The 13,655-nt window shown below is 35.1% G+C and overlaps 2 protein-coding genes across 4 annotated transcripts in view; both read left to right on the top strand.

The window, feature by feature from the left end:
- The window catches only part of RANBP3L (RAN binding protein 3 like), a 42,084-nt gene extending 32,607 nt beyond the window's left edge, over positions 1 to 9,477 (top strand). Inside the window, exons 10-15 of the mRNA XM_015595318.2 lie at positions 446 to 545; positions 908 to 1,038; positions 2,639 to 2,759; positions 4,375 to 4,517; positions 7,527 to 7,716; positions 9,322 to 9,477. Of these exons, the coding sequence (XP_015450804.1) occupies positions 446 to 545; positions 908 to 1,038; positions 2,639 to 2,759; positions 4,375 to 4,517; positions 7,527 to 7,716; positions 9,322 to 9,365 (729 nt within the window). The 3' untranslated portion in view covers positions 9,366 to 9,477. The remainder of the gene's footprint in view (positions 1 to 445; positions 546 to 907; positions 1,039 to 2,638; positions 2,760 to 4,374; positions 4,518 to 7,526; positions 7,717 to 9,321) is intronic.
- Positions 9,478 to 13,276: 3,799 nt separating this feature from the next.
- The window catches only part of NADK2 (NAD kinase 2, mitochondrial), a 35,755-nt gene continuing 35,376 nt past the window's right edge, over positions 13,277 to 13,655 (top strand). Inside the window, exon 1 of one of the 3 annotated variants that reach the window (XM_025052155.1) lies at positions 13,277 to 13,402. The gene's annotated coding sequence lies outside the window, so the exon portion shown is untranslated. Of the gene's footprint in view, positions 13,403 to 13,475; positions 13,590 to 13,655 lie in introns of those variants that run through there. The other 2 variants (XM_025052154.1, XM_006919485.3) reach the window with 2 other exon arrangements.

Below are 13,655 nucleotides of genomic sequence, written 5' to 3'. Positions count from 1 at the left end.
TATTTATTTATTAATTATTACTATTATTTTAAATGTAGTAGATAGAGCGAATTGCTGGGAATACTGAGATACCTTGAAACAGAGATGACAGTTGCTCCTCCTTCCCAGGCCTCAGGTTAGCCTGGTGGTAGCGAGGACCTGGTGTTAGTGTAAAATAGCTGCTACCTCTTTTGGAGCCTCTTAACTTCTCGCATTGTCCCTAGAACTAATCCCACCTGCTGTAGGCTGGTGGTCAGTGGATTATGCTTCCTTGCTTCCTGAGGATCAGAACCAAGGTTCTCAAATGATAGGGAGGAAATTACCTGTTTGGCACATAGGGAGCCCCTCAAAACAGAGCAGCTGGGTTTCTTTGCCCCCATGTTGAAACAGAAGAACAAAGGTATCTTTTGGCTTACTGCAAATGTATGAGGAAAAATTAAATAATATGCCTTTCCCTCCCACCTAGGATACTCAGAAAACCCAGCCACAACTTGAAAATGATTCCAATGCCAAGGAAAAACCATTTAAATCCACTTTAAAATTTCCTATCAACTCTCCAAACTCAAGTAAGAATTATTTCATTTGTAAAACATTTGATTCAACTAGTTTATTTCCTGTTTTCCCTTGTCATTTGTTTAGTATCTATAAAGTAAAAAAACAATAGTCCAGTATTTTAAAATTTATTGGTAAAGATTAAAGCATATAAATATTGTCACGTGACATAGAAGGTTTTTAAAATTTTTGAGTAAATGATATGAGGAATCAATACAGAGATTTACCTAAACTCAAACACTGTGGCTTTTTGGAAACATTCATTGTTATAAAAAGCTAAGGAGATATGTATGTTAATAGTGGCAACAAAGAACAAAGTGGAGAAAATGGGGCTTTTTATGTGTTTTTTTTTTTTTCTCCCTATTTATTCTCTTAGGACCAGACTCTATTAAAAAGATATCTCTAATTGAATCGGCTGCTGCCTTTTCTTCTAAATCATCACAAAAGTGCTTGCTGGAGAAAATTGATGTAATAACAGGGGAGGAAGCAGAATATAATGTGTTAAAGGTTTGTATATCATGTATTTGCTCTTTCGGGTAGCACTTACATACATATAAGAAAGTTACCATCACCAGGACATTTTAAAAAATAAAGGCAGACATATAGTTTTCAAGAAAACTAAGCTGCTTAAATAAAAATGTTGGACGCTTACAAAGATTAAACCAATTTTTTGTTGGATTCTTACATGTATACATGTAATTTGCGGGAAAATGGGTTGTTGGTCCATTCACATTAGTCCCTTAGGAAGAAGACAGCTCGGGACCCTTTCTTAAAGTAATTTTGACCTGTATTTCATACTTTTCAACCTGCTTTTGTAATCAGTGCTATTATCATATGATTTAAAAATTCTACTTACACTGAAGGTTTTAAAATGCTGATGAGATGAATTGATTTTAGTTCAAAATAGTAAAAAATTTTGTTTTCTTTTTGAAAGTTTTTAAGTTCTGAATTTCATATAAATTAAGAATTTCACATATGTAGTATACAGTATCACACATAGGATTTGAATGTTGAGTGGTCTAGATTTCGGAGTGAGCATCTGAAAGGTAATTACTACAACTTAATCATTTTTCAACAAGGCACGGATTTCTCTTTGTCTTCCTACATCTGTTCTTCTCCAAACCCTCTTCTTTCCTCGTCTCTTCCCCCATGATCTACTATACATTTATTATAAAAGTGTCTCAAAGCTTAACTCTCAGATCAGATTAACCCTGGACTTATTGAAGTAATCACCAGGGGTGAGGCCCTGGCATACTGTATTTTTAACTAGTAATCTAGGTGATTCCTGAACACAATAATATTTGAGAACCACTGGTAAACATTCAATTATAGTAGGGTACTCTGGTATCACTTCCTAGTTCTTATGCCATGGACTTTAAGCATACAAATAGTTTAAGCATACAAATTTTTTAAGCATACAAATAGTTCCATGATTTCTTTACTTTCAAATAAATTATAGTTCGAATAACATTAAATTTAAAATTTGGTGTATATATAGATATACTATTAAGTGAAAAAGCCAGATATTATAGTAGGGTACTCTGGTATCACTTCCTAGTTCTTATGCCATGGACTTTAAGCATACAAATAGTTTAAGCATACAAATTTTTTAAGCATACAAATAGTTCCATGCTTTCTTTACTTTCAAATAAATTATAGTTCGAATAACATTAAATTTAAAATTTGGTGTATATATAGATATACTATTAAGTGAAAAAGCCAGATACTGAAAGTATGATAGTCTACTATTTATAGAAAAAAAAAGGCGGGGGGGGGGACATATGTATGTATTGTCTCATGTATACATACATACAAATATCTTTGGAAAGATAAACAAAATATTAGCAACAGTGGTTACAATTGCAGGAGGTGGAAATTGGCAGATGGGAAACTAGGGTTGGGGAGAGACTTCTCACTTTTTTACAGCTTTTTGGTTTTTGATATTTGAATTATTCAAAATTCATGTTTTTAAAAGTTAAATAAAATTTAAAAGCTGATGTATAAATCACTAACAAAGGTTATTCTGCTAAGGTTACAACATAGGAAAGAATTTGCTTTGAAAAAACAATGTTCTATCTATTTGACATTTTAAAAAATTGTCCTTCAGATCAACTGCAAGCTTTTTATATTCAACAAAACAACACAGTCCTGGATTGAACGGGGCAGAGGAGCTTTGAGATTGAATGATACACCAAGTAGTGACAGTGGAACATTCCAGTCAAGACTAAGTAAGGAATCATTTTGTAAAGCAAGACACTATTTCTCAGGGTAAAGTTTCCCACATAGGTGCATATCCTTTTCTGGAGATGTCTTATAAAATATGTCAATAAATCAGACTGTGAAAACAATATTATTTCTAATGTGCTATAGGAACCTCCTGGTTAGAGTAGGCTCCAACGTTAGACTACCGGATTCCAGTTCTGGCTCCCCACTAACTGGTCACCTTTGACAAGTTACTTAACCTCTTTCTGCCCTAGTTGTATCGGTATTAGTCTATGACTTACTAAGCAGTTGTGAGTATTCAGTGAGATGATGCAAGTAGAGCACCTATGACAGAGCCCAGCACACACCTAAATAGTTATCTCATTATTATTTAAAGGAATATGATGCAAATTACTTTAAAAGTAAAAAATAGTTTTTCCGAAAGAGGACATTCGCCCTATAATTTACCCTTGCCATTCTAAACATAGTGTGTGGGTTGCGATGCAGGGTCAGTTTCCAAGGAAATAAATGTGTATGGTTATTGAATCCTGCGGACAGAGTGATGGTTAGAATCATCAGTCAAATTAAAAGACTCAGGAGGTTTTGGGCATCCAAAAAGACACACTGGCCTTTGTTCAGAGGCCCAAACCAAGAGTGAACCGAGGCAGAGATCTGAGTTGAGTGGATAGGTTTGGTTTATTGGTCAACGTTGGGTGGTCAAAGCTGTGGAGGAGACCACAAATAGAAGTTGGATCCAGGTATAAGGATATTTGTTGAGTTTCAGATGTCAAGGTCAAGGAATGGGTAAGGAATAGAATTCAGTGTCTTCAGTCTGTAACTGGCAAACAGGTTTCTAAATAACCCAATCGAGCATTATTCCTAAGGCAGATGCTAGTTGTTTTCTACTCTGGTTTAATTCCACTCCTTCTGCTGTCTGCCAAAAAGAAACCACAAAACAACTTTTCTTTTTATTATACAGGTAATACATGTTCATTATAAGAGACAAAATATGGATTAACAAAAAGAAAAAAATTAAAATCACTCATAGGCCTATCTTCCTGTGATAGACGCTGTTAACAGAATATATTCTTCTAGACTTTGTTTTCTAGGTATATAAATGTATACATATATTGAAAATTTGTGATTCATGGTGTTTATATTGGTTTATAAGCTATTTTTTTTCTTTTATATAGTAGACCATGATCACCTTTCTTCATCGATAATTATCTTTCTTCAGTATTCTTAATGAGGTTATAACATCTTGAACAGTTATACCATCATTTACTTAACTAATTCCATTTTCTGAATGCTTAAAGTTTTTATTTCAGTTTTCTCTATTTTAAACAATTCTTGGATAAGTTCTTCAGACTACTAGGTCCTTAAAGGAGCTCTAAAATTTTAATTATTTTTCATATTATAGTACAAAAGTATAATTAAAGTATTTTAAGCTAATAAAAAAGTCCTTTAACATTATAAAGCCCAATTTGAAAACCAAGTTATAATCTAGTCAAATAACAACTTAATGGTGAAAATACAGTCCGAAAAACAACTGAAAGATTTACTTTGCTTTCAAAAATGCCAAATTGGAAGGTTAAGGAATCAACTGTTGTACAGTTTGATATATTCACTTTCCTATTTTAGTTATGCGCAATCAAGGCAGCCTGAGGCTGATTCTCAATAGCAAACTCTGGGCTCAAATGGAGATTCAAAGAGCAAACCACAAAAATTTACGAATAATGGCGACCGATTTAGAAGACTATAGCATCAAAGTGTTTTTAATTCAGGTAAGTCAATTTCAGTGATTGAGGATTACCCACTCTATTATATTTTCAGATCTCTGCAATTACTAATTTGTTTTATTTCTATTTTATAACAATAGCCTGTACCATTGGCTAAAAAGTTAGCCATTCATTTTGGTTGTTTATAGTCTAATATAAGACCTAAATTTTATATGAAATTTAGAGATTAACACCAAAATCTATAGTAATCAACTGGTACCTGTCCCAAAACATTTGTATTGGTATATGCAATCAAACCTTTACATCTTTCTTTATTATTGAAATTATGTCAACAATCTTACTAAGTTACCAAAGGGATTATTGTCAAGATTGGCTCCTAGGAAGCCAGCAGAATCCACAGCCTGATGCTTATACTGAATGCTGAAATTGAGAAGGCTTTGAGATCACTGGAATCAGTGAGAAATGGAAAAACACAGGGCTGGCTAGGTAAAAGAACCAATCCAACAGCAAATTCCAATTCTGGACATGAGTCAGTCTCCAAGGTAACAGGATGGGAGCATAGCTTTAGCTGTCCCCTGCAGAAGGAATGCTTGACCTTAAATACAAGACATCCAGGCACAAGAGAGAGAGAGCTGGCAGAAATCAGGACAGAAAAAAGGCTAGGTTTCCTCTGTGGGCTGAGCCCCAGAAGACTGGAGAAGACTGAGCATCCAAGTGATTCAGGCTGACAATACAAGTAAATTAGCTTCCATATAGTAATGGATAAAAAGTTGGCAAATGACCATTGATGAAAAACTAAAGATTCTATTAACTACCAATATGTGTACTGTTAGGTGTAAGTGATATTGAGAATTATGATGTTATAGTGAGGTGATGCCCAAATCCAGTTTACCATTTAGAGAGGTAATGCTTGATTGTCTGCCAGGCCAGATGCCCCTGGCTTTGAGTGAGTCAAGTAGCCTGAGACTGAGACTAAGACTGAGACTGTTATCTATAATTAGATTCTGTGCTCAATATCTGACCCATGCTTTTTAATTTGTAGGATTTTTTTTAGAGATAAGCAAACAAAATGCAAATAAAAATCACCCAAAAGTCCACTCCCAGAGATGGTCACCTTTAACGTTTTGGAATTATACTATATTTTAGTATATGTGTGTGTACACATACATGTGTACCATACTGTATATACTGTATAATCTTTAAGCAAGTTATTTAGTCTTCTTTAACCTGATTTTACTCATCTGCCAAATGAAGATGATAATAATAAACTTTATAAAGTGGTTAAAAAAAGAAAATTTAAAAAGACAAAAATAGAAAAAGAAAAAACACCAGAAAAAGAGAAAACAAAATAAAGGGGTTAAGATTAGATAGCTAATATTAGATTGTAAATACACATATGTAACCTTTTCACTTATCAGTGAAAATGAGTGTTTTCGTGTCATTAAATAATTGTTCATCCTTCAAAAATTCTTTTAACGGGTGAAAAGAATTCTGTTCTGTTTTGCACTACAATTTATTACATTAATCCAACTTTGTTAAATACTTAGGTAATTTACTGTTACATTATTATAAATTTTTTAAGGAGGCTGCGAGGAACTCTAGTATACATATATGTTCTTTTTTTCTTGGAAAAAGGTTTTGACTTGTGTTGACAAATTTCTCTCCAGAAAGACTGAACCAATTTTCATTCTTATCAGTATTTTCTTATGGTACTTCCTAAGAATTACAATTTATTAAAGCAAATTTGTTATTCAAAAAATATATCATTGCTCTTTTGTTTTTAACTTCTTGTTCTGAGTTTCTTAAATGAAAAGATCTGAGTGAATTTGGCAAAAGGAAATAAATATATTGACTAGTGAAAGGTATATTTAAAATTTAATGTAAGAAAGTCAAGGTAGGAGAATAGTATTTATATTTCAATTACAAATACTCTTTCAGTATTTTTACTAATTAACTTACTAAAGAAAAATTATACCTTGGACATGATATAATTTTAAATTAGTTGAGTTAACAAATGTTTACTCAGTAACTACTCTGTAATATCTAATGCAACATGAGAAACAAAAATATTTTATTGTATTTATATTTTAGTTTTTTCCCCACAAGTATTTAAAGCAACTTTAGACCATGCATATGAAAAAACATAAGTTAAGATCCTTCTCCCAAAAGTTGGCATACAGTTGGTTCAACCTTGAGTTGTTGGCTTTTAAATGTTTGATGGCTCCTTGGAGGGTTAGCAAAAAGAAAATTTTCCCAGATTTTTTTGGAAATTATAAGATACAAAAAATGTAAACTACTGCCATGTTACCTTAAAGAGCACAGACTTAGATGATGAAAAAGTTGGATTCAAGTCTCAGCCAATTTGCCGTTGTACCTTTCTGAGCCATCATTTCCTTATACGTAAAAAGAAGAGGGAAACAAGTATATGTTGAATACCCATGCTATGTGCTTTTGTTAATACAAATGGAATACATAAAACCACAGTTTTATCACATGGATTGAATTAAAAAAATAATCACAGTCAATGTTATACCAATGGTATTGTTACCATGATCTTTTATATTAATAGAAACCATAAAAATAGCATAAAAAGTATTGAAAGAAGGACTTCCGATATGATACAATATCATAGACTGCTCTAATGAATTCTCCTTTTCCATAGAGCTATGTGGCTTACAGGGAAAGTGATGTACGTAAGAAAAGTGATATAAAGGAAATAGAAGTTTTTTCACCTCCTAATACTATAATTTTCTACAGTGTAAAATAAGAAGAATGGTCTTTTACAAACTGAAATTCAAACAAATTTTAAATCACAAAATTCTACTTTATCAGTTTAAAATGCACATATCGGGACCTCTTATAAAATCATCCACTTTAATATTTAGTTTGGTTCAAGATAAATTGACTTTTTATCCAGCAGACTTTAGGGTTATTTACATTCTAGATTTATGCCATATAATTCCTTCCTTATTAATAGTGAAAGATTAAAAACTCATAAAATGTGGCTATTATTCAATTATTTATATTCCTAACAACTTAGTTTTCCTTATGCAGGCCAGCGCCAAAGATACAGGATATCTGTATGCAGCAATACATCATCGCCTTGTTGCACTCCGAAGCTTCGATAAGCAGAAAGACGGAAATCAAGCTGAAAGCCAGTCAGAAACAGTCCTCCAGCAATTAAACTGTGATAGCTGTGATGAGGATGAGGATGATTTCATTGAAGTCACTAAAAATAGATCAGGTAAATAACTTTTTTTTTGTTAGGTCAGAAGTTTAAGAAAAAAAATCTTATGCACAATCCTAACCTCCGAAATAAATTTTTAAAAAGTGGAACTGATATGTTTTAAGGGGGTTGGGGAGGGTTAGAGCCCTAGCTGTTTGAATCCAAGGAGTGGGTTTGAAAATCTTCAATATGTGGCCTTCATTAGGATATTACCAAAACTCAGCCTCATCATGATGCCTGCATATCATCTGCATATAAATTGCATAAAAGACCATATTTGCAGTTTAAAATATTACATTGCTACCCTGAAACTAACCATTTATTCATATGTCTTTTCACTTGTTCTCATTCGCCTATTATTGGCTATAGTAAGAGAAATTATAAATACTTGTAATGAAGCCACCAGGCAAATATGGCTTGAAACACCAAAAATCCTGTTTATTCCCCTTTTGGAATCTTTATTTTCAAAGACTTCCTTTGCCTGGGGCAGAAAGTATTATTTCTTTTATTGTGTCAAGATTCGTGAATTGAGCAAGGCTGAAGTGGAACCAGTAATGAACAGGCTTCTAGGTTTCAGTGCTTGTCCTGCTAAGTGAATTTAAAATAAAAGTTCATTATTATTTTTGGAGAAAAATATTGTCAAGGAAATAATAAGCACAGCTTTGTTATATAGATGTAGCTATTCTAATAAAGTCATCTAGATATTTTCAATAATATTTCATTTACCCATAAATTCTACTCTATGGAGAACTAGGTAATATAGTGTGTTAGCAAGCAATTTTCCAATTTTTAATTATTTTAAATCTCAAGGCTGCTTTAATCATACATAATTTAAAAACCCATCAAAGACCATGAGCAGAACTTCATGAAATATCTTCCTTTGCCTAATACTACAAATGTAATCAGGAGGAAAAATGCACAAAACATGCAGGTCAGGATCATAAACTGCTTGACTCAGTGAATGAGAGAACTAAGTAAATATTATTTTCCTTGTTATTATTAAACAAATGGCTAATTATTCTTTGAAATGTATGAAATGTATATTATCTTTTATATTATTATGTTTATATCATCAACAATAAAATGGGATCTATTAGAAAATCAGTTCGTATCCATTAAAAACGTTAACTTGAAAGAAGGATTAAATGGCAAAATTCTCATCAACAAATGACCTGTATATAGAATCTATATTTTATTATATTCCATTTTAGGAAAGAGTAATATGCAACTATCTTTGTACAAGATGAGAAACAATGAAAGTAATGCAAAGTAAATGTCAGTCATATGAGCACCATGTCCTTCCCCTGCCATTTTCCCCTTTCATTTAGTACCTTCTCCAGGAGATGTTGCATACAAATACTAAAATGTTATGAAAGTAATAAAAAGTCTAATTTTTAAAACATTGTTGCCCATGAATTAAGAAAGAGTTTAATGATCTGAAAATGTTTAATGATCTTAAAATTAGGAACATTTCTAACTGTTACTTATAAAAATATAAATTCTATATATTTCACTTCTTCACCAGTAAGCATATTCATGAGTATTCATGTTCAGTTGTATTCAATATTAAATCTAATCTGAATATACCATTGTATAACAAAATATTTTAAATTTATATCACAGATCCTTCCCGGTGGACTCACAGACAGTCGGTTGCCTGTTCATGAGTGCTACATACTATAAACATGATATCTACAAAAAGATTGATCACCCTACTGAAAATGCTAAACCATCCTAACTAAATGAGAAGATCCTATTCATTCCTCGAAGAGTTTTTATTAAAAAGTTCATGAAATATAATTTGTTGGAATTAAAATTTTTCTCTTGTAGTCTAATAATTCTGAAGTTTTACATTTTAATTAGTGTGGAGAAAGTGAAGAATTTAAGAAACACGTGGACTTCGGAAATTCAAAATTTATTATTTTTGAAGAAGTTAATTTAGAATAGGATTTGATAACTAATTTGGACTATTCATCACATTGATGGATATAATAGTTAAAATTACAAATTGCTGAATTTGATAAATATCTAATCGAAATATTTATTTTCCAATCATACATTGGCCGTAAAACAAATATTTTACAAAATTTTCAGTCATTTCTTTGAAAACCACTATAACTGCCTAATAACATTTCATTTAATTGTGTTCTCTTCTGGGAAATGTGTATTCTTATTTAGCCTTTGGATTTCCTTCCTTTAAAGAGAATATTTGTTCTTGGACTTGTAGCCATTGTATCTTGTATATTCTTGACTCACAGTCAGTATCTAATAGTTTTTGAAGGAATGAACAAAAATACATTACCTATGTACCAAAACACTAAATATACAAAAAGTACAATATTTTAACTTGTTCTTTGCTTTATTTATAAAATTAAATTATCATTAATATTTGACTAGGTGTGACTATATAGAGACCTTTAAAAAAAAATCATATATAGCCAAATGAATTTTTTCTTACATGCCATTATTATGGTAGACTACAGTAAATTCAACAATCACACAACAGACTTTGATGCTCTTTTGATTTTTGTTTCAGAAACAATGAATTACACTAGAAAATTAGTCTCAGTACTTACTAGCTATGTTTCATTTTTCAGTCCAGTTTGATCACTCATAGCTTCAAAATGACTTTTGATCATGAGCCTTAAACAATTCCTGTTAGAGGCATCTTAGTGTGCGTGGGCAGCCATAACAAAATATCACAGACTGCGTGGCTTAAACAACAGAAATGTACTTCTTACAGTTTTGGAGGCGGGGAAGTCCAAATTCAAGGTGCTGGGAAGGTAGGTTTAATTCTGAGGCCTCTTTGTTTGCGGGGGACCACCATCTCACTGCATGCTCACACAACCTCTTCTTTGTGGGAGCATGGAGGGAGAGAGAGCGAGAACAAGCTCTCTGGTGTCTCTTTTTATAATCTCATTACGTCAGGGCCCCACCACCATACCTTCATCTAACTCTAATTACCTTCCAAAGCCCCATCTCCAGATACCATCTCATTGGGTGTTAAGGCTTCAACATATGAATTTTGCAAGAACATAAACATTCAGTCCATAACAAGGGGACAAGAGTCACAATTCCAAAATGATTTCTAAAAAAGTTTTGATATTTGAAAACTGTGGCACTGGAAGTTATTACAGTATCTGGTAAATGTTTAGCCTAATAAAGACACGATGTATGTTTTCAAAAATTAGACGATTGCCAAACTTTTAAATTGCTGCCAATCTAGTGGCTATAAAAGGCTATTTCGCTATTACTTTAATTTGTATTTTTCTGATTTCGAATAAGATAGATATCTTTCAGATATTTATTCACTGCTTGTGTTTCTTCCAAGAAATTCCTGTTCACAATCTTTACAAAGATAATCATGTCATTTTCTCCTTTTAGTGGCTTCCTTGCATATATGAGCTACAAGCCAAGTTCCTAAGCATGGCTATAATACTTTCCATCTCTTTTGCTCTGTCTACCTCTCTAGCCTCACCTCCCACTGTTGCCTGCCTCCCTCTAAATTCTCTAGGAATTCAGAACTGCTATTTCATTGCTCCACACCTTGTGAAATTCCTTTCTCACTGTTGCTGAGTCTGGCTAATATCTCTTCATTCTTTAAGGCTTGGCTCATGACAGTTCCAGAAAGATTTCCCTAACTCCTCTTAAGCTGTTAAGACTGATTTCTCCACATTCCTATAGCATTCTGTACATAACTCTACCATTGCATAAAACTTTATGTTCCTTTAGGGGGAAGACTACCTTTTATTTATCATTTTATCTCCAGCCCTAGTAGGGTGTTTGACCCATAGCAGGCAATCAAATATAATTTGATCTCCAATGACATGTGTTGTGTATATAAGGCTCAACAGGAAGATAGAAATAAGGATTTGAAGCTCACTCAGGACAGTCTGGGGTGAAGGTACTGGTGGCAGCTAAAGTCATGGAAGGGGAAAGGGGCTAATATTTGCCAAGTGTATACTTTGTAATGGGCACGTATATATATTTACAACTTTACAAAGTAGCTATTATACTTTATACAGGAATAAGTAGGACAAAGGTTGACTAAGTAATAAATGGTAAAGCTGGGTTTGAATGAGTCTTTTTAAATCTAAAGTGCAAGTTCTTTTCATTATACAATACTGGATGAACTCATGCAGAAGAGTGGGGGCGGGGAGAGAGAGAGAGAGAGAACATGAGTGTGCACGAGAGTGAGCACGAAAGAAGGGAAGAAAAAGGAGGGGAAAGGAAGAGAGGGGATAGATCCTGGAGGGATAGATCCTGAAGACTAGCTTAGAAAGAACCCAAAAAGGGAACAGAGAGATGGGAGGGACACTATCAGGGATTTGGTGTGTTGGAAGCCGGAGTAAAAAAATTCAAGAGGAAATGATAACCATTTCAAATGCTGCATAAAGATCAAGTTACTTAAGGGCTGAATAATGTCTTCTGAGTTTACAATCAGATCTTTGGTCACTTTGGAAATAGTAGTATTGAGTGAAATGGTGGGGAGAAATGATTACAACTGGTTTGGGAATGAATAGGAGGCGGAGATGCGGCAATGATGAACAGATTACTCTTTCAAAAATCTTAGCTTTAAAGGGAAGATAGACAACATGTAAAATGCTAGGGCTTAGAGTTGGTTTAAATTTTTTTCAGATGTCATAAATATGAGTATGTTTAAATAATTAGTAGGAAAAACCAGTAGAAAGGGAGAATTAAAGATATATTAAAGAGGATAAGTTGCCTTCAATATGCTCAACATTCCTAAGCCAGATCAATCGTCATCAAACACTGCTTTCAGGATTCTTCTTACGAGTTAAAAGCCCACAAAACACTAACTGCTACCTACAGAATAAAGTCCAAATACTAACAGTCTTAACCCCTCACACTTGCCTTACTTTTTCAACCTTATCTCTCCATCTGGAAATGCTCCCCTGGCCCAGACTCCTCCACCTCTTCAGAGACTACACACCTTTTTTTCTCCCTTTGGGCTGTTTTTTGGTGATCAGCAAGGGCCACGACCGAGTAGTCCCACAGGGCCCCATGCTTACATGGGTCCAGTGCTCTGCATACTGCTTTGTTGTCTTGAAATTCTGAACAACCTCTGAACAAAGGGTTTCGCATGGTCTTTTAATACCAGGCCCTGCAAATTATGCAGCCAGTCGTGGGTCAGTACCCTAAGACCCTAGCTCAGCGTTGTAAATATCAGCCATCCAATATGCGTTAGTTGAATGAACGAACAAAGCACCTAGTCTCATGAGCAATAATGAAAAAGTATAGACTTATGTGGTCTAGACTTAGGTGCAATAATGGGAAAGGACCGTACCCCAATAAGGAAATGCGCGACACATGCCTTCCCGCCAGGTGCTCAAAACCCCACCCACAGTTCCTGCGCCGCCTCAGATCGGTTCCAGCTGGATTCTTTCCGGCAGCTCAAACACCAAATAGGATCCCAGCGTTTCCCTTGGCTGCAGCCAATTCCCGCAGCTCCTCGGGCTCGGAAACCGCAGCGGGCTCTGATTGGCTGACAGGGTTGGGCGGGGGCTGATTGGCTGACAGAGTCGCGGGCGGGAGAGCGCCCGCGGGGAAGGGGGTGGAGCGGGAGGCTGTCCCTCGGGCGGTGAAGCGGCCACTGCGCAGGCGTCAATGGAAACGGATACACACACAAACAAAACCCACCACCCTGAGGCCTCCGGCTCTTCCCCGCCCACCTTTACCTCCGGTGGGCGCTCCCCTCTCCCAATCGCCTGGCTTTCCCCGCCCCCGTCAACGTCCGGGCACGTCCCCCTAGCGGCGCGGGCCACGCAGGGCCCTGTACTTAACCTCTGGCCAGCGGGCGCGAAGTTAGAGGCCGGGACGGCGCGGGCGGTGCGCACACCTGGGGGCAAAGAGCGGGGTCGGGAGCCCAGGTCTGCCGGGCGGACGATGACTTGCTACCGAGGCTTCCTGCTGGGCAGCTGTCGTCGCGTGGCGGG

The sequence above is a fragment of the Pteropus alecto genome, unplaced genomic scaffold (assembly GCF_000325575.1).
Source record: "Pteropus alecto unplaced genomic scaffold, ASM32557v1 scaffold338, whole genome shotgun sequence".
Taxonomy (NCBI): domain Eukaryota; kingdom Metazoa; phylum Chordata; class Mammalia; order Chiroptera; family Pteropodidae; genus Pteropus; species Pteropus alecto.
Note: the sequence above shows the minus strand (reverse complement) of the source record. Positions and strands in the feature narration are given on the sequence as shown.